We start from the raw sequence: 20,696 nt of genomic DNA, 5'->3' as shown, positions 1-20,696 counted from the left end.
TCTTAAATATATTAATATCATTACATTCATGTGTATCTTGTTTGAAAATACGAAGTTGACTTAGCGTCGATAAGATGACAATGATCATAACAATAATGATAATGATGATAATTATTAATGACTGAGACAACGACGGCAAAGATGACGATGTCTATAGTCGTTAAATCGACGAATAATCATTTAATTATTAACGTTGTTCAATCGCATTATTATTTAGCAAGAAACAACGCTTTTTACGTACACATATTATTCGCACGCATTTTCAAACGTGTCAATTATTTTTGTTCTGGCAGTATTTTTTTCATACATTATATGTATAATTATAATCACGCTTCTTTCCTTTCTTTCTTTCCTTCTTTCTTTCTTTTTCGTGGTACTTAAAACTAACGAACAAATCAATTAGCAGCAATAACAGCAGCTGTCGCAGAGGATGAGGATTTCTTCTTAAGAACGATGTCCTTTAGGTTGAGATTGACCTTCTCCTTTCGTGGGGGTGGTACAGATTGAAGACAGAACCTCTTGAATGCTTCTAATTCACGCTCAGCGTCATCCATCTCCCCATCCTCAAGGTCTATATCTTTAGGTGTGAATACGCTCTCTGCAAAAAATACGCTCTGAATACTAGACGTCGAATGTCCAATAACTGAATAATAAGTTGACATAAAATATTATCGTTTATTTCATTTATCGTAACACTTGCTGTTTGGATTTGGATCATGTTATATAATGTATCTTTAATATAAGTTACAAAATTATATGTATATACTATTTCGATTATTATCTCATTCCAATATCTGAACAACAAGTATCCGATAAACGTCCGGTTTCGATAAATAGTGAAAAAGAGAGAGCGACATTGAAAAAATAAATTTTATTAAAGACGGTAGCAGTTAAAAAAAAAAAAAAATAAAAAACAATCTAAAGAAAATATATATACATATATATGTATATCTATATATATATATATATATCTAGATATTATATATACTATATATATTGTATTTATATATTTATATTTATATATGCATATATATATTATTCTTTTTTTTTTCTTTTTTCTTCTATGTTGTATACTTTCTAATATTATTTAGTGAACTAAGAAAATATCACAAGGAGATGCTTAATTCGGTGGAAGATCTGTGCCATAGTAATGGACGGAGTTTAAATATATATACATACATATATATACATATACCGCATGTCATATCATATATATATATATATATCTCGCATGACTTTTTTTCTGTCATTATCTTTTCCTTTCTCTTTTCTCATTCGCTGTGTGCTCACTCCTGCGCTGTCACTCTAATCTACGATTCTATATTGATGTCATGCTTTCGATACGCATAATACACATAATAATAATAGTAATAATAATAATAATAATAATTATAATAACAATAATAATAATAGTAATAATAATAATAATAATAATAATAATAATAATAATAATAATAATAGTAATAATAATAATAATAATAATAATAATAATAATAATAATTACAATAATAATAATAATAATAATAATGATAATAATAATAATTACAATAATAATAATAATAATAATATACGCGCACAACAAAATTATAACGGTGGTTTTGGTCACGCGCTTGGCTTAAAAGGCAAACATAAAGTCATATATAATATAGATATATGCAAAAATACATATATTTATATTATATATTAAAATATACGTTTTCCTCGAAAAAAAAAAGAAACTTTAAGAGCTACTAGCTATCCTACTTTGAGAAGAGCATTTTATTTATTTATTTCAAGCTATGCATTGCATTCGAATGTAGGAGGAACCCAGCTTAGAAGAAAAAAAATGTTAAAAAAAAACAAAAAAGATAGGAATTTGAAAGAGTCGCACAAAAAAAATGCGAAAAGAAAATAAAGAAAAGATAGTGCTCACTATCGGCCGGAGTGTCTTCCGAACAATCCCCAAGATATTTGTGGAGGCCAATTTGAGGACATCTCGAGGTAATCCGGTATCTGAAAAATCTTTCGACCTAGCCGAGACCGTCATCCTAACGCGGAACACTGCCCCCTCCTGACGAAACGAAACGAAAGAAAAACCGTCGTTTAGTGCTCTAATTCTGAACCAACGTCCGGAGACGAGAATCGATAGCTTCGTCTTATTTTTTTTCTTTTTCTTTTTCTTTTTTACTTTTTTGTTCTTTTTTTCTTAAATTACATTTCTGTGTGTTTTTTTCTTTTTTTTTTCTATTCAATTTGTTGGTTTATTTCTTTTCTGTTGTTTTCTAGTTTCAAAACCGGGCGCGAAGTAGCATCCCGGAAAAAAGCGAATAAAAGGAACCAAAAAATGAAAGAAGCAAATTTACATGTTAAAGTCTGATTATTGTTGTTTCTCACCAACGAGGTTCCAGTCATCTCCGCACTGCCTCGTACAGTTTCCACGTTTTTTCTTTTTCTTTCCCTTGCCGCTAGTCGAGGAAGCTGTTATAGAAGCGTTGATAGCATCTCTTACTGCGGCTGCTTTGGTTTGATGAACGTCTTCAAGATTTGTATCCGTTCTCACTTTAGTTAACGTTACGCTAGTACCTTTCAGATTAATCCCATTCTCTGGAATCGGTTGACCTTTGGCCACTTTGCTTATTTGAATGTTCGCGAGGCCAGCCAAACTGGGACAATCTGGCGTTAATCTTGATCGCAATTCGGCAAGACTACTTGGTATCATTTCATTTTTATTACGTTTTACGTTTATGTTTATTGTGTCCAACGTCGCGGCATTTGATGATACATCACCTTTCACTATGTAATCTGGTTTGGAAGGTGTTGCCAAACCAGCATTGATTGCTTGTTGAAGTGCTGGACTTCTTATAGTGACCATACCATTTTCAGAAACTTTTATTATAGCTGCTTGTTGCGTTGGTGGGACTTTCATCGGACCAAACGCAGGGTTCCTTATCGTCACCATGTTTGTATTGGGATTGTGAAGAATTCTTGCTGAATCTTCCATATTCTCGCTATTAGTAGAACACTCTGTATTCTTAATGGCATTCTGTATCAAATTGCTCGCATTCGTAGAGTTCTTATTTTTCTTTTTCTTCTTCTTCCCCGTTATAGTTTGATTTGGACGAATATCTCTTGATAGTTCTATTAATTAAAAATATATTGTTTTTTTAATCTATGTGATCACTGTTTATCGAAAAAATATTTTCAAACTTTATTGATTAATATTTTCAATTAATATATATATAATACAAATATTTATATGTTCTCATTAAAATCCATCATTCTGTATAATACGAATTTTACAATTAAACAAAACTTACCTATTTCATTTGGTTTTGGAAGAAGATCTTGTTTAAGTTTTCCAGTGTCTACTACAATGACGTTGCCACCAGCTTGAGGACTGGCATAACTAGACTGAACTCCGCTCATCGGAGCAGCTATGATAGTTGTTTGCTTTGGAGGAGTAACTGGCTTAGGCAAAGTTGTTGATTTTAATGGAAATGGCTTAATGGGACCGTCAACTTTTGTTATCGTAATACCGGGTGGTAATTTCAGATTTTCTATATTAATTTTCGAATTTAAACTAATGTCTCGAAACTGTGAACTCAGTGTCATATTTATAACATCATCCGACGTAGAAGGTATCGTTGAGAATGATCCTTGTTTGATCATATTACTGCTATTATTATTATTATTTCCCTTAATTTGAACCTTCTGTTGATCGTTCTTTACTGGTTTATTTGTATTAGTTATATTTACAAGTTTCTTATTTTTATTACTATTCCCGTCGTTAGATTTTTCTTGTTGATTTTTTGTCTTTGTAACTGGTTCTAAAGTAACGTTAGATTTATACATATCCGTTTGCAATACATTATTAGATTTATTTGCTTTCTTAGATTGAGTATTTTGTTGTAAATTTTTACTTTTATTGGATATATTTTGTTGTTGTTGCTGCTGCTGCTGCTGTTGCATGACATTTTCTTTGGTTTCAGAATTCTTTTTATCTTTCTTAGATTTCATACTTTTAACTTCATTAATGCTTTGCTGTTGAGTTTTTCTTTCATCGTTTTGTTTAATAGCTTTTATCTTTTCGTTATTACTTTGATACTTTGTATGCTTTGCGTCACACACTTTAACTTGCTGTTGTTGTTTCGTATTCGTTTGTTGAAATTTGTTACTTTGTATCGTTTCTGTATTATTAGATCCTTTATTCTTTTTCTTTTTATTATTACTATTATTATTATTACTATTATTACATACATTTTGTTCTTGGTCAGATTTATGCAAAGGTACTTCCTTCGTTTGTCCATTCACTAAAGTAAATAAAACTTTATCCTCTGCAGGAGTTTGTCCTTTTAATGTTATCGTTACTGTCGGTTCTGCACTATTCGATTCCATTATTCTTTTAATCGTAACTATTTGTGGTTTATTTTTAACAGGTTCTGACTCAACCGTTGTATTCACTTTAGCTAATTCTTGCTTTCTAATTTCTCTTCGTAATTTTTTCCTTTCTTTCTTAGTCAATTGTTTGTCTACTAAATCCATTGCTGCCAATTTATCAGCTAGATTATTGGCATTGTCTTTTGTATTTATTGCATTAACATTTGTTGTTCCTTTAAAAGCTTTATTACTAAATTCAATTTTGTCATTTTTTATGTCCATCTTATTTGTTTGATGTTGTTGTTGTTGTTGTTGTTGTTGCTGCTGTTGTTGATGATTATGATGGTGATGATGATTAGAATTCATTTGTTCTAATTTATTACCTATATTCAACATACTTTTCATTTTTATATTTGCAATTAAGGAAGGTGCTATCTTAACGTTGTTACTAATGCAATTAGTCATATTAATATTGCACATTTCTTGCTTATCCTTTTTCTTATTTGTTAAATGTTTTCCATTTGGTAAAGTGCCTGGATTATTAGTTGGCAAAATTGATACTTCGGGAAGATTACACTGCGGTAAAAATCTTTGACTTACAGGTTTTTGCGAATCAACAACTGTGATTGTTACTTCTGGTGTTTTCTTTTGCAATTCGATTAATCTCTGCTTTTCTACTTCTTGCCTTTCCTTCTTGATTTTCTCTTGCAACTAATCAATATTAAAACAACAAACAAACAAATTAATTAATTTTCTAATACACAAAAAATTGGCTTACTAAAGTTTAATTATTTTTATTTATTTAATTTTGATTTACCAACCTTACGTTGCTTCTGCCTAGCCTTTTTCTCGGCTTTCTTGTTATTATCCTTTTTCCCATTTTGATTACCTTCAATAAAGTCCAACAATTCTTCTAAATTTCTTTGATCCCTCAAATCTTTAGGACATGTTCTTGGAACCGAAGTATTTGATCTTAATGTCAAATTATTTATAATTGGTTTATTTTCTTGATTGACGTTGGAAAGTGGCAATGCTACATCCACCATACTTTTTGGAGTATTATAAGTAGCTTTACATTTTTTAGCTTTTTTCTTTGTTAATATTTGTCTTAGTCGTTCTCTCATTTCATTATAATTTCTACTAACTGGTGCTACAGAAGGCTATTAAAAAAAAAAAGAAATATATTATTATTTAGAATAAATTATATAAAAAATTTTAAAATAGAATAAATTGTTTGGACTATCTATAATATTAAAGATCGATCAAATAAAACATATAAAATCATAAATAATTTAAACTTACAACTCCGTGTCCAAAAACTTCGCAATAACAACAATCACAATGTCTACTAGAATCTCCTCTTTGTGCTGAGCTACTAGTCGAGGAAGAATCTTCTTGACTACTTGCAGAATCAGAACAATCACCATCTCCCGAACTTACTGTAATTATAAATGATATAAATAATTATTACAATGTGTGTGAGTGAAGAAAAACAGGAGATATTATCAAAAAGAAATTATTGATTAGTACTAACAATCGTTACATGATACCCTTTTGATCTGCTCGACATTTGTTTGTTTATGACAAGCATGTGAATTATGATTGTTGTGATTATGAAGTTTATGCGAAGACGCTGTACTTTTTGTTATATCCGAAGCAGATCTATGAGTATGCGGATGGGTTGTGGTAGTAGTTGTAGTGGTAGTGGTAGTAGTAGTACCTGTCGTAATAAAAAATATATTCTTATGAATCTTTGATCGATAATAAATATCTTTAAGTATCATATATATAAAATATAAATTTCTACCTACTTGGAAATGTTATGCGATTATGATTTGAATTAGATGTTTGTGTCGTGGAATGCCTTGTTTGTGTTTGCGTCGATTGTGTTGATCCTGTTTTTATGACAGGTTTAGTTAACTCTTGATTACAATTAACTGCAACTGGATTGGACATTTCCTTAGGATGAACGTTAGTATTATTAACAGCATGCTCCTCTAAAACTAATAAAAATATAAATAATTAAAATAACGATTAAAAAACGCGTATGAATTACTGAAATAGTAATTAATAGTAACTTTTTGTCAAACACGGGCAAATATCCCATTTTCGTTTTGAATTTAAAATACAAGGACAAGGAGGATCTTCCATAGTTTCTTTCTTCCTTTCAGCTATTTCTTTTGCATGTAAATAAACGCATTGACATGGTTGTGGAATAGATGTCTGCGTATCTATTATATTTTCCTCTACGTTCTTTAAAATAATATCTTTATCTTCTTTAAGATCAATCGTATCTTTGATCTCTTCCAATAATTTTTTTAACTGAATTTCAGTATTAGTATTATTAGTAGCACTAAAGTTAATAATATGCTCTGTAAAAAAATAATCAATCAGATGAAACTATATTTTATTCTTAGAAAAATATTTAACAAATAATAATCAAGATAAATTTACTTACTCATCAATCCATTAGCGATGATGGGAAAAAAATTTACATTATCCGTTGGTGATTCAACATTTCCAACGTGACCATTTTCACTCTGAAAATTTATTTTTTGCATGTCTCAGAATAAATATAATAAAATACATATACACCAATATATATATAAATATGTTATACTTACCAATGAAGATGTTAAAGGCATTGTACATTCTTGACACTCACAATCATTTTCTTCTTCCTCAATACTATCTTCTATAGATATATCTTTATCATGACTCCTATAAATAAAAATACAAATATATATATATATATATATATAAACATTTATATTAAAGTGTATACTGTACAATTAAATTATAATCTAGTTCATGGCTTAGCCTCATTGGACTACTAGTTCCCATCAAGATAGTAGTAGATTACTAAAGTCAAGCAACATTGGCATGGCTAATAAAATGAATGGGTGACTCGTTTAAAAAAAAAAAAACAAAAATCGCATGCTATAGTGATCTCTTTGGTAGTATCGGATAGGTGTGAAAAGGTGCTTGTGGAGAACCCGTGACTCAAACCCGTAAAAGAGAGAATAAAAAGATTAAATTATAAATCAACTAACTATTTTTATATACATACCTGACTCTTTTAATCGCAAATTGTTCTAAGTGATTTGATGTATGTGCGTAAGCCAAAGAGTCAGTATCACTTTTGTTAGGAATTAATTGTCCCCCGGTAAATTCCATTGCAATATCATGTAATTTTTTTTGACGAGCTTCGCTCCAGTCACCCAATAAAATTTGAACTATCTCGAGACATTGAAAAATATTATGCGAATCTAAGGTAAGATCTGAAGTAGGACTCAAGGATCTACCATCTATACCAGATGTATTCAATTTCCCTTGTTCGATAAGTGCAGTTATTTGCCCATCGATTTCTTGCAATTCTCTAAAAGCGAAGAAATTTGATTAAAACTAATCAAAAACTAATCTAACATAGCTATGAAATAGTTTAAATCGTACTTTCCACCATCCGATAATTTCATTATGTTTCGCATTTCCACAATCCTATTAATAGTTGTAAATAATCCCCGACCTTTTTTAAGTTGCTTGAGTTGTGTCATTTGTACTGCTTGTTCAGCACTAAAATTTAATTTTCTAGATGTATTGATTATTACTTTTTTTTCGTTATATCAAAATTAGTTTATCTGATTGTTCTTTTTAATATTGATAATATATTACATACTTGTATTTAGCCATCCATGGCTCTATCTCGGGCCACAAGTTACGAATCGTAATCATTTCGTCATCAAATGACAAATACCTACGAATTAGTCCCTGATATTCTAAACCTTTCAATAGCAAAACTTTCCTTAACTGCAAATTTATTTAATCAAGTCAATTAAATCATTCTAATATTTGTATTTATCTTAATGATTCATAATATATAATTGATACTCGATATAAAATAAAATGTAACCCCTTGCATTATAACAACATATGAAACTTATGTTAAATCATAGCGCACAAGGGGCTAATTTATAATATTCTTTTTTTCTTTACCTGTACAAGAAAAGGAGGCAAATTATTTTGTACCAATGGATTGTTATAGACATAAATTTGATACAACTTCTTAATAAAACAATCCCACGTTAAGTTAAATTTATAGAGATAGTTTTTTAACGGTTTAACTATAATAGAAATTTTAAAAGCAGTGGTCATTAACGCATCATAGTCATCCAAAAGCCCTACGCACAAAATAATACAAATATTCTTGTATAAAGTAATTATATTTAATTTTTAAACATTACCAATGTTATATTAAATTTATATAATTTAATATACCAACCATTAAGAAAAATTTCAGCTAAATTAATTACACTACGGTCATCTAGAAGTGCCAATAGGCGAACTTTAACTTCTATAACAAACTCTTGTGCCTGACCCACTAATCTCATAAATAATTGATAAGGATCCTTTATGCACAATCTGCAATTAAACGTAGAAATTGAATCAATTTCGTTCATAATAACTGCGTTTAATTTATAATATAACAAATAACGGCCAATACTCACTGAGTCACCGTATCATGCATATCAATCACAGATAACATTTCTTGTTGGGATTCTAAAGAATCGGAGGAACGAGATACTTCCAACGCGCTTTTAAAAATAGCTCTTATTTGCTGCCTCAAATGTGACCAAAGCTTTTGAAATTTCATAGCAGCTTGCACCTCTTCGCGAGATATATCTCTGCGCGAATTGAGAAATATTAGTTGATGAAATAACTGATTTTATAAATTATAAATATATACAGGATGTCCTGTAACTGATCAAACATATGTTTCTCAAAAACAAAGCACATTGTAAGAATAAAATGAATTTTCCTTTTCAACCTAGTTTTTTTTTATGTAAAATCACTTGTTGCAAGACATCCCCTATACGAATAAATAAACATATTAACATATTTGCTATCACAGAGCAAAGAACTAATTTTTCGTGTTGACTGCTATCGCAAATGTGTGACAATGGGTTCTCGATGGAAATCAGTGTGTTACAAATATATGACATTAATAGTAAACGCATTAAGATCATTCAATTTTTTACAATAAATTTGCAGTTAAGAAAGATTTAGAAAGTGGGCTGTCCAATTGGTAGATATTTGTTATTTGACAATGAAATAATAACGATTCGTATATTAACAATTAAACATGAGGAACATGAGTCCTATTCATAGCGGATCTTATGGGAAGTAGCATGGAATATAGCACAAATTTTGGCACGCAGATCGGAGCATTAAATCATAGTGTAAGAAGTTAATATATATTATTATATTATCATATATATCATATATAATAATATTAATAATATTAAATCATTTATTATCTATTCGTATCATTATCATTATGTTACCTGTTAGCCTTATAAACGTCACACGAGCAAGATTCTCTAATTCCTCTCGAAGGACTATGAACCGATAGAGATTTATTAGAAATAATATGAGAGGATATATCGGGGTTGGTTGATACGATAGAAGATTCCATATTTTCAGAATACACCGTCTCGCTGTCCGAAGTATCGACCTCACTCTCGTTAACATTCATGTTCTAAAAATATTATTAGAATAATATTTCATACAAATATGAGTGAAAATATTAATAATTATGAAAATTTGTATGGAAACATACCATAACAGGAACGTAATCAGTTACATTGGTAGATGTAATCGTTTCCTCCTCTTCTTCCTCCTCCACCATCTCCTCCTCTTCCTCTACCCCATTGATATTACCTGCTATATCAGCCCCCAATCGCATATAATCATCATTAAAAAAACATTGGGAATCTTTGTGCGTACAATTGGAATTTGTAAGAGTATCTTCGTTCATTGATGCAATGTTTCCTTCTTTAGCTCTTTCACAGTGTTCTTCCTTGACGTCACTACCGCTCATTATTACAATTAATCTAATAGAACAATAACGCAATAAAATATCAACCGGATTTATTTCCCGGTTAAAAATACAACTGATACGGTCTTTTTAATTTTCTACAAATTGTATTAACTACCGCGTAAACACCTGCACCGCATCAGTCAACACTTCACTCAATATGGCGTCCTCTCGCGTGTTGATCATGCGTAAATGAGAATCGAGATGGGAAGTCGTATTGGTATTCCTATCGATAGTCGTTCATGTAATTCTTATTTCCAACACGTAATGTCGCCACTATTGTCTTTTTATTTATGTTTTTTTTTTTAAATAAAGTTTATAATAATGTTTAATTTGTACGATATAATTACTCTAAAAAAAGTTCATTTGATGAAATTAATAAAATAATACAATTAGAATGTAATATACCAATCAGATGGTATAGCAATGCTACGGCATTAGCTGCTCATGTGATTTCAATTTAAAAACTATTTGATACATAGAAAAAGTACATATAAAATTCTTTGGAATAAGACATTCTATCAAAAAAAGCACGATTGTAATATTGCCAAATATGAATGCCTATGAAGACGATTATTTAATTCAAACTGTGAAAAGTAAGCTAATCGAGTGAGCCACTATAGTGGCCCAACGACCTGGAAAAAATAATCGCAAAAGCCACTTTAGTGGCAGGCCGGCTAAGGGCGATATCGGTAATTGCAGTGCTCTACCTTTATCTTTTCGACCGTCGGTAACTGCCACTGTCGGTAACTGCCACCGTCGGTAAGTGCCACTGTCGGTAAGTGCCACCGTCGGTAAGTGCCACCGTCGGTAATTTATAAACATCGACCGTTTTTAATGAGAGTTTGTACTTTAATAATATTGACCGTCAGGAAGTTAAATACAAAATATTACCGACGTAGAGTAAAAAATTTTTTAAGTCTTTTATTACCGACGGTGGCAGTTACCGACGGTCGAAATGATAAAGGTAGAGCACTGCAATTACCGATATCGCCCTTAGCCGGCCTGCCACTAAAGTGGCTTTTGCGATTATTTTTTCCAGGTCGTTGGGCCACTATAGTGGCTCACTCGATTAGCTTACTTTTCACAGTTTGAATTAAATAATCGTCTTCATAGGCATTCATATTTAAGTGATATGTTAAAGTTTAAGTATGTACAATATATTTTTAAGAAAAATTATAATTTATTGATTAAGGAATCTTTTCATAAAACATACGAACTTTCTTTATATACGGCTGATAATTTAATAAGCGTGTGTGTCAGCTACTGATTTTGTTTGAGCAATTATTAAGCAATTAAGAGCACTTATTTATTTTTTTTCTGCTGTTGCGGTTCTATGCTTACTTGTTTGTGCTAATATATTTGTCTTTATTAATGTTTATATTTATTGCTGTTAGAGTTATTTTATCTTTTTTTTAACGGTTATTAATTATTATTCAATTATTCTGATAGTATAATTACATTCAATTTCGTTTAATGATACACATGCAATGATATTAAATAATTAATGAAATCAATTTAACTGACAATGAGATTACAGTAAAATGTACAATTATACGAATCATGCTTTAAGATTGTACTACACTACTTGTAAGAATGAACGCTTAATAAATACGAGTATATTCTTAAATATGTATCTGTTTACGTATCTAGTAATTATAATTTTAAAATAAAGGAAATTCGCGTTAAAATGCCGTAATAATCATTATTAAAACGTTGTATAGATAATTATTTCTTTGGTATAAAGTGAAGATAAATTCCTTCGGATGGTCTCAAAATAAGAGCACCGTAAAATTTAATGTGGCCTTCTTTTAGAATACTTTTCACTTTCCATTTACGTAAGATGGCAGCTAGGACAAATTTTTCTTCCAATTGAGCGTATTTTTGTCCAAGACAATTCCGTGGTCCTGCACTGAATGGTATGTAAGCATAAGGATGCCTGTTCTTTGAATTTTCAAGTAAAAATCTATCAGGATCAAATTTTTCTGGATCTGGCCAAATATCCGGATGCCGGTGAGTACCGAAAGAACTTAAAGCAACAACGCAGCCCTTGGGAATTATATAATCATCTGAAACGGAATTTAATATTGTTCAATTTGGGTGCAAAATAGTGGTGATAAATATTAAAACTACTTATCTTACCTATCTTCACGTCTTCGGATAATTTTCGTAAAAATCCAGGTGCACTGGGATACAACCTGAGGGCTTCCTTGGTTACTCTATCGAGATATTTCAATTGCGCAATTTCTTTTGTCGTAGCTGTTTTATCCGAATCGCCAAAAATATCATCGAGTTCTTGATGCACCTTTTCTTGAATGTCAGGATTATTACCAAGGCAGAAAAGTGTCCAACTAATAGCTGCCGCAGTTGTATCGTGTCCCTTTGTATTTCAAAACGTACAATTATTTTTTATGTGTGCACGAATATAACGTATATGTATGCACGTATATATATTAAGAATCCTGTGTTTAAGTGTGTGTAACTTACAGCAAACATAACTGTATCCACTTGTTCCCTTAATTCCTCATCCGTCATTGGATTTCCATTTTTTTCTCTAGCATCTAATAAAAGATCTAGAAAAGCTTTCCTTTTTGGTTTACCTATGATCGAATAAAAATAATTTTTATTAATTTTTATTGAAGATATAAGTAAATTATAAACAACACTTACCTATCTCGTCAAAAGCTTGAACCTCTTCGTCGAAATGTTTTAACTCTCGCGATATTTTCTTTTTTTTTATCACCTGCACAAAACAATTTTATTTCATATAATTATTACACGATAATTAAATACCCGATAATCATTAAAAATATCATTTTGTTATATTACATTTCTTGTAAATGTATGCATCACGTTGATTGCCGCATAATACTCTTTTCCAACTTTTGTTAAAGCGAAAACCCAATCCCACGCGAGCCAAGGACGAAATATGCGATACATCAGTAATTCGGTAAATCTGAAAATATTTGTATGAAAACAAATAAATGACAATCACAAGTACATTTACTATAAAGCGCATTGTTAAGTGTATAGCGCGGTCCTCGGAAAATATAAATGCAGTCTTCGACAAAATTATTTCACGTACCTATGAACGGCCTTGCCATATTCATTTTCAGTATCTTCTTGCATGTTTATATTAACTCCCATTGCTGTTTCTGAAATGAAAAATATGCAAATTCAAAGTCTAATGAGATATAATGTAATTTATGAATAATAATTTAAATATACGGTTTACAAACAAATACGATAAAACGTAAACAAAATTTTACCACATATAACATCTAAAGTGCATCGATTGGCGTACGGAAAAATGTCAATAGGTTCCTCCGAATTTTCCTTTAATTGTTTTTCAAGACATTTTACAAAAATCTCGGCTTTCTCAGACATCACCACTGCGTACTGTTCTAATATATTAAAGTGAAAAGCTGGAGTAATCAATTTTCTATCCTGCATCCATTTCTTTCCTAAAATTTAAAAGATAAATTAAAAATCAACCTTATAAAAAATAATCAATTTGTTTAAGATGTACACATTTTGAATTCTCATATAATTATACAATCTTTTTACCTGAAGCTGTTAGTAATGCTTTTCCTAACCACGGTTCCAAATATTTATAAAGTGGCGCCTTTTGAATATTCGTAGTACTTCGTAGAATTATCTAAAAATAATGAACAATAAATTTCCATTAATTAAACAAACGACAAATTTATATAATAATATTAATTACCTCAACGTGTTCGGGTTTATGTAAATGAACGGTAGGCTCGTTTCCCAACCAAGTACGAAATAATCCATCTTTATATCTGACCGAACAAATTTGTATTTTCAATAGTCGATCTGTAAAAGCAAACATTCATTCAAAGTTAAAAATAAAAATTACAACGAAAAAAGATGCAAAAATAAAAGAAGAATAATAAAAAGAATAAGAAAGGAAAAATATAATTCCTTATCTATCATTCATAGAACCAAAACAGGAAACGGGAAATGGTATTAAAAAAATGGAACACGTATATCGAGTTAAACATTTCGATCGATAATAAACGATATGTAGAATAATTTTTAACATTTTTTTGTTTCTCTCTCTCTCTCTCTCTCAAGTTTTGTGTTTACATTATAAAATGATAATAATAATAATAATAATATGTAAATGAGTTAAATGAAAGAAAAAGAAAATAATTTTATAGTATCTGTTGTTCTTATCATTGTTGGTTGAATGTCATCAGGGTGAATAAAATGTCATCAATGCACGTGTGTTGCACTCTCCAATGAAATAACATGCATACAGAAACGAGGAACAAGTAATTTTTGTTAAAGATTATGTTCATTAGATAAGAACTTCCGGCGACGTAAATTACACTATGATAATAAAATCATTGATTTTTCATATTTTCATTTGGTATAATTGGATTAAAAAAGGGGGACGAGTAAGACGGTATGAAGGAATTTAGGAGGAGAAATATTCTCGCAAAATTACGTGTATGTGAGTATGCGCGTGAATAGAACGAAACAAAAAATAATAAAAATCAGATTAAATAAAATTAGGAGAGAAAGAGGGGGAGAAAATTAAACGGAAACATCCTTATTATATTATCGCAACTAATCCCTCAAGTACTAATATCAACAAGTTTAATTAATCGCAATTTATGATAATTAAAGTTCATGCTCTCGATGACATAGAACAGATAAGAGGTTGGATACGAAGGTTACGCAATCAAAGTTTTAATGACACTTTAAATAAATAAAATTATATGCACTCGCATACGCATAATCTTTTTTTTTTTTTCTATAAAATCATATATTATATTCCTTTCCTTTTAATATTATTTAAATGTCCATGCAAGTATTTTTATTTCGATTTTTACATGTAACACAAGTTTGTTTTTTATACCAAAAATTTCAGTGACACTAAATAAATGAAGACATTTAGCAATTTTTGTTTTGAATTTGACATATCAAACAAATTTGAATGACACCATATATGCATTAAATCATTTACCGATTTTTATTTCGAATTTATTTTCCTTTACCAAAACAACTAAAGCAATAAATTAAATGTTAATAATTATAAAGAGAAAATGCGTTACCTTCTTTTTTTAATCTTCTTGCAGAAGATCCGCTTCCAAATAAAATGTTACCTTTCGGTCCTGGAAGTTTGTTGATGGTTTTACGAAAAATATATGCACTGTATAACGCCAATAATATTTTAATGAAAATAACAAGGCTTATGCAGCCTAATATTAATAACGAAGAATCCATTATTTACGTATATAGTTATAAGCTTGACACCGATAACGATTAAATTGTAACGAGCAATAACGACGATCAACTTGCTAACTCTCCTTTTAATGCATCATACAAGAATGATATATATATATATATAAAGCATCGTAAAGATTTTTTTTTATACTTTTCTCTCGAATCACGCAGATTCAGTGTCACACTAACGACGTTCTCGGAAATGGTCATTGGTGAATATGAAGATTTTTAATAAATTTTACAAAAGGGAGAGGGAGATTTTCTTCGTTGCACTTTAATGCGACATTGTAACATTCACGGACTGAATGAATGATAATATAAAAAAGAAGATAATAAAATGATATAATGAAGAATTATAAAAATGAATTATATTTTTTTTTATTCGCGTTTGATTCAGATTAACGGAATTTATTGTGATGTATTATATTTTCTCCAAGATTATCTATTTGCGTAAAATTTAGTCCTAAACATATGTAAGTTTTTTACTTTTTTTGTTTGTTCTTTTAGAAAGAATTTGTTGCATTTTCATTTTCAATTATTATCGAACCAGGATGGTTCGATGACGTTACATTTAACAGGTGGTAATGGTATGGGAGTTGTTGAAGGAAGAGATGTGGGTAAGAATTCACCAGGCCAAAGATGAACAGCATCTAAACATAATAATCCAATCAAAATACCATGCATTAATGGTGCCAAAATGGTCAACAATCTTCCTCTTGTACGTATTTTCTGTGGCCAAATAAATATCAGTCTAGAACTACCTAGAAAAAACAAGCAACTTTGTCATTAGTAAGAAATATTAATTGCCGTTTACGGAGTGTCTCAATATTTATCAGTCAAACTGCAGGAGTATATTCTATTGTTGAAAGTGTTCTTATGTTCACTTATGTTATAAAATATATTCCTGTAGTTTGCAATCGGTAAACCTTGGGATATCCGATAAACAAAGTGATTCACACAACTAACATGAAATATATATATGAAAATACATAAAAAAGTACAAAAAGTGTATAATTTAGAGAACTTTTTAAATACAAATATACATTAAATTTGAGGATGTTATAAATTTTCTCTAATTTGTATTTTGTACTATATACTGATTATGCAAATAAAGGTTTGCATAGTAATTGAGGAGTTTAAATGAATAATAAAAACCACCTGTGTTCCGTCGAACAATCGAGGAACCAACGTGATGGGGATTAACACCTGCCGGAGCACTAAAAATTCCATTTCCAAAGGATGCTTTTTTTTTTCGATAACTGAAAGCTCTACCACCACTCGACCGTTGTAGTACATGACTATCGGAATCTTTCTTTTTACCATAAATCGATCGTATTGATTGCGATTGTGTACTTAAAATGCTATCTTGAACAGTACTCGATACGCTAGTTAATGAGGTTTTATCATCTTCTTCGTTCCTTTGGCGCACCAGATCGATCCATTTGTCATACCGACTAATTACAGTAATAATAATAATAATAAGTGCAGTTTTGTTGCAGTAGAAAATTTATTTTTGTTTTTTTAAAGTTTAAGTTTACCTTAAATTGACTTTTAAGTGATAAATACAAAAATGTAGAGTTATAATAATAATATATTATATATAAATTCGAGGTCACTTTGATGCCTTATAATAAAAAAACAAAAAAAAACAAAAAATTAAAATTAAAATTAAAATTATTTGAAGAATGGCGGCTTACAATACGTTCAATGCATCTTTTCAAAATGAAATATAATTTAGCAAAAAACCTTTTTTAGATATAAACAATAAGTAAGAAATTATTTGAAATTCTAATTGTAATGCGGTATATCTCGTTTATTATTTATTTATTATTTAATAAGAGAAAAATAAAATATAAAAAAGAAATTTACTTCAATTTCGGAGAAGAAGAGACAGCATCTTTGCATCCACGAATTTGCTCCAGATTTTTCGTTTCTCCACAATTATTCACCAAATTTTACTTTCCCAATATGCAATATTTTTCTATCAATGATCTCATTTAACATGAAACGCGATATCTCTGGACGACATCGCGAGTCTTATGACATTAATTGCATAATTATTATTCTTATTATTATTGTTATTATTATATCATGTTTATTAAGAATTGAGTATGACAACCGCTCGAATTTCATTCATATTATTTCGTCGAATTAAATTCGCGCATTTTATTCGACAAAAACTTCCTATCCGTTCGTTGGTAATGTCGTTTCATTAAAAATTATCTATTATGTTTTATAAGCATTGAATTTAACGCTAATTTATCTTACAGCCTTTAACATTGCATTTGTATTTACATACTTACAGATATCCATGCACATTTTCATGGCTTTTTGACAGAACCAACGTATCCAAATTTTTCAAGTTTGTAATTTAACTTTTCGAACTATTACAAATTTTTATTATTATTTGAACATTAAACGCAACTAATAAATTATGGCAATGTTGTTTAAAAATGGTAAGTAACCTCATTTAAATAAATAAAAAAAAAAGAACAAAAATTTATCTAATAACGGCATTTAAATAAAATGACATAATCAAATTTTTCGATTTGACTTAATGTTATTTACGAAAAAACGAATTCGACATAATAATTTTAATTAAATAAAAGATATTAATTAATTTTTTCTTTGCCTAACAGATTGTTTAATAACTAAATATAATCTAAACTCAAATATATCTACAAATTGATGTCTGCACATTTATTGTGTTGCTTTTTTACTTTTCTTTTTTTTAAATAGAGAAAAACGAGAATGCGAAAATATATGTTACAAGACAATAAATAGAAAACGAAAGCTACAAATGAACATTTTACAGGTAGCAAATCCGAGACAAAAATGGACAGACAGTCGAAATCAAATTTGGAAGAGATCGCAGCTAGTATAGAGGAACGTCATTGCGATTTAACAGGACGACACAGATACCTGAGGGAAAAAATCACTACAATGGAAAGATCCATACCAGCACTTATGGCTTACAACATGTGGGTCTCTGGAAAGAGCTGCGACGATGCACCCTTTTGCAAAATTCGTGAAATTATGAACAAGCTGTCGCCCGATTTAGACCCTACCGAAAAGTTACTTCGTAATTTGAAGAGTACCATTAAGGATCTCAACAAGGAGACGACGGAGTTGCACGTACGACCCGATTGAAATTCAACATACGACGACTACGGGGTAATAAATCTCGTCAGTACGAAGAAAAACATACAAACAGAACAAAATAAAAGGAACATCACTTTTCTCGTTTTTTTTCAATAATAATTACAGAGTTTATAATTTGTCGTAACGTTTGCAGATCACATTCAGTATTTTTTTCAAATCAAGTTATTCTAACAAATTCTTATTTCAGTAAGACTGCAAATATTGCAATGCATCAAAGCGATACCATTTGTAATAAATTGGTATACGCTATTAAATAAATATTTGATTTATTTTATATCGATTTCCGTATTAGGACAAAATTATTGACGCTGATATTAAATTGGAGGAAACCGAAATCGAGTTGGAATCCCTCGAATTGGAAAATAAGGAGATGAACGATCGCGTTAACGAAATGGAAAAAGAAATTCGTAGTTATCGAAGTACGAGTTTGCATTCTATTCATTCGGAAGATCTCATTTGTTTGACAAAGATTCATCAGCTTGCTAAAGACGAATTAGAGTTAAAAAATTGTATAACAGTATTGGAAGAAAAAGAGACTTTGTATGCGGAACAATTGGATCGTTTGCTTGCTTCAAAAGAATTTCAAAATATTTCTGGTAACAATAAGATGTTAAAACGTATTCAGGATCTGGAAAGTAATGAGAGGAGGATGCATTGTGCGTTACAGTTTTACAGGAACAATGTGCAACGATTAAAAAAGGAACTCGTAAGGAAGAAGAGTGATGTTAGTTTTTTTCCCGATCGAAAATATTCTTGACGCAAAAAAAAAAAAACAAGAGTAGAAAGATAAAAATAAAGACGAACAATTTTAATTATTTTTTTTCAGAGTTCTACAAATTCAACGACCCCTTTAACAACTTCTAATCAAATTGTACGAGATAAATCACCCAAGAATGAGAATAACGAAGGAAATAAAACAGTTTCTTTAAAAAAATTGAAAGATCAACTAACTGAGATTCCAAATGAACAGACTGCCATTCAAAAAAAAGAGAAATTAGCTTCAGTTAATGACAAAAATCACGTACGTTAATAAATCTTTCTTGTTTTAAGGTTTTTCAAAACCTTAGGCTTAATTATATTTATTATACAAATTAATTTCTACCATAGAAATCAAAAGCATGTATTTGTCCGAGGAAGAATAATTATGAAATCGGTTCGACGATAAAAAAATCGGCTAAATCTTTGAGGGATGCACAAATATTCCCTTCTAACGTATCAAAATCAAATTATGCTCAATTTTCGCAACAAGATAATGAAAGAATAAAAAATGATAAATGCAAAATTTCGTGCCATTCCATTTTGTCGCATTCAAAGTATTTGCATGGATCAACAGCAGTGAAAAATCCTTGCTCGATTAACCTTCCTTGCGATCTACCTCCTTGTGCTATATTGAAATCAAGTATGCTATTATTTTCTAATTGTTAAAAGAATTGGAGAACATTCCTAACATTACTCGGAACATTCATAAGTCTTTCGTGTATGTTTTAGAATGTCCAACAGCTCCTTGCAACTACAAGGTTACATCTAATAATTCTTACATATCGTCATCTTCGTGCAAGAAATGCAATTTGATACGCAATAAAAATGAATGTAAATGCAATTGCAAAGGTAAATGTGCATTCGGATTATCCAGTGTATCCTGCAGATGCGGAGTCGCACCATCTTGTCCATTGGATAAAGGATATCAACCTGTAGCAAAATCGTTATCGCGTATTTGTATAAGCAGCAGTGATAGCGACGACGAATACTGCGAATGTTGTTCTTGCGGCTGCGAAGACAGCTACGAGAATAACTCCTCTTGTTGTTGCAATTGAATATCGATCATTGTTTCATAACATATACTTACATTGTACTTTCTAAATAATACTTTTGGTTTAATAGTTCAATATTATCAAATAACCATTGTAATATTATCAATACGAGTAATATCAAATCTGATTATTCTACCGGAACATTTCAATCGTGACGCGTGTGTGATACTTGTTTAATGAAAATTTATTTTCTATGACTATTGAAAAATACATGCGTAGAAAAATACGAATGTTTA

General features: G+C 30.1%; 3 protein-coding genes across 9 annotated transcripts; 1 reads left to right on the top strand and 2 right to left on the bottom strand.

Annotated features, from left to right (window-relative positions):
- Positions 1-360: 360 nt before the first annotated feature.
- On the bottom strand, positions 361-10,405 carry LOC122515102 (probable serine/threonine-protein kinase DDB_G0282963). Of its 5 annotated transcripts, none has more exons than XR_006303211.1 (19): positions 9,974-10,405; positions 9,699-9,892; positions 8,862-9,038; positions 8,636-8,775; positions 8,350-8,534; positions 8,033-8,163; positions 7,810-7,929; positions 7,427-7,735; positions 6,981-7,077; positions 6,815-6,896; positions 6,435-6,728; positions 6,168-6,359; positions 5,891-6,076; positions 5,659-5,795; positions 5,178-5,516; positions 3,297-5,067; positions 2,374-3,117; positions 1,913-2,050; positions 506-614 (listed from the first exon to the last, which is right to left on the bottom strand). XR_006303211.1 is itself a non-coding variant. In XM_043632290.1 (18 exons), exons 1-18 carry the CDS (start codon positions 10,232-10,234, stop codon positions 396-398), a joined length of 5,562 nt encoding a protein of 1,853 aa, XP_043488225.1. In that variant the 5' UTR covers positions 10,235-10,405; the 3' UTR covers positions 361-395. The 5 variants fall into 5 exon arrangements, 3 of the variants coding, with proteins under 3 accessions (XP_043488225.1, XP_043488226.1, XP_043488227.1); XR_006303210.1 differs by having other exon boundaries at positions 512-598; XM_043632290.1 differs by lacking the exon at positions 1,913-2,050 and having other exon boundaries at positions 361-598.
- A 989-nt stretch (positions 10,406-11,394) lies between these two features.
- Positions 11,395-17,763, bottom strand: LOC122515106 (cytochrome P450 4C1-like). 3 transcript variants are annotated; one of them, XM_043632302.1, is made up of 12 exons: positions 17,357-17,763; positions 16,646-16,941; positions 15,316-16,248; positions 13,959-14,068; positions 13,799-13,889; positions 13,501-13,695; positions 13,317-13,386; positions 13,061-13,187; positions 12,902-12,974; positions 12,719-12,831; positions 12,374-12,611; positions 11,395-12,300 (listed from the first exon to the last, which is right to left on the bottom strand). In XM_043632302.1, exons 3-12 carry the CDS (start codon positions 15,485-15,487, stop codon positions 11,960-11,962), a joined length of 1,530 nt encoding a protein of 509 aa, XP_043488237.1. In that variant the 5' UTR covers positions 15,488-16,248; positions 16,646-16,941; positions 17,357-17,763; the 3' UTR covers positions 11,395-11,959. The 3 variants fall into 3 exon arrangements, with proteins under 3 accessions (XP_043488237.1, XP_043488236.1, XP_043488238.1); XM_043632301.1 differs by having other exon boundaries at positions 15,316-16,941; XM_043632303.1 differs by lacking the exon at positions 16,646-16,941.
- Positions 17,764-17,882: 119 nt separating this feature from the next.
- On the top strand, positions 17,883-20,463 carry LOC122515312 (kinetochore protein SLK19-like). The gene is made up of 6 exons (XM_043632626.1): positions 17,883-17,943; positions 18,303-18,622; positions 18,942-19,373; positions 19,476-19,670; positions 19,757-20,048; positions 20,138-20,463. Exons 1-6 carry the CDS (start codon positions 17,922-17,924, stop codon positions 20,461-20,463), a joined length of 1,587 nt encoding a protein of 528 aa, XP_043488561.1. The 5' UTR covers positions 17,883-17,921.
- The last annotated feature ends 233 nt before the right edge of the window (positions 20,464-20,696 follow it).

The sequence above is a fragment of the Polistes fuscatus genome, unplaced genomic scaffold, assembly GCF_010416935.1.
Source record: "Polistes fuscatus isolate 324 unplaced genomic scaffold, CU_Pfus_HIC Scaffold17, whole genome shotgun sequence".
In the NCBI taxonomy this organism is placed as follows: domain Eukaryota; kingdom Metazoa; phylum Arthropoda; class Insecta; order Hymenoptera; family Vespidae; genus Polistes; species Polistes fuscatus.
Note: the sequence above shows the minus strand (reverse complement) of the source record. Positions and strands in the feature narration are given on the sequence as shown.

Excerpts from the sequence above, each read along its gene's own strand:
- LOC122515102 (XM_043632290.1), bottom strand. The coding sequence starts at position 10,234 with ATGAGCGGTAGTGACGTCAAGGAAGAACACTGTGAAAGAGCTAAAGAA. Across the intron at positions 5,796-5,890 it reads AAGGGTATCATGTAACGATT|TAAGTTCGGGAGATGGTGAT; the intron begins GTTAGTACTAAT and ends TTATAATTACAG. Across the intron at positions 5,068-5,177 it reads CTAGGCAGAAGCAACGTAAG|TTGCAAGAGAAAATCAAGAA; the intron begins GTTGGTAAATCA and ends AATATTGATTAG.
- LOC122515106 (XM_043632301.1), bottom strand. The coding sequence starts at position 15,487 with ATGGATTCTTCGTTATTAATATTAGGCTGCATAAGCCTTGTTATTTTC. Across the intron at positions 13,696-13,798 it reads AGCATTACTAACAGCTTCAG|GAAAGAAATGGATGCAGGAT; the intron begins GTAAAAAGATTG and ends TTTAAATTTTAG. Across the intron at positions 13,188-13,316 it reads TATGGCAAGGCCGTTCATAG|ATTTACCGAATTACTGATGT; the intron begins GTACGTGAAATA and ends AAATATTTTCAG.
- LOC122515312 (XM_043632626.1), top strand. The coding sequence starts at position 17,922 with ATGGCAATGTTGTTTAAAAATG. Across the intron at positions 17,944-18,302 it reads GGCAATGTTGTTTAAAAATG|GTAGCAAATCCGAGACAAAA; the intron begins GTAAGTAACCTC and ends AACATTTTACAG. Across the intron at positions 19,374-19,475 it reads TCGTAAGGAAGAAGAGTGAT|AGTTCTACAAATTCAACGAC; the intron begins GTTAGTTTTTTT and ends ATTTTTTTTCAG.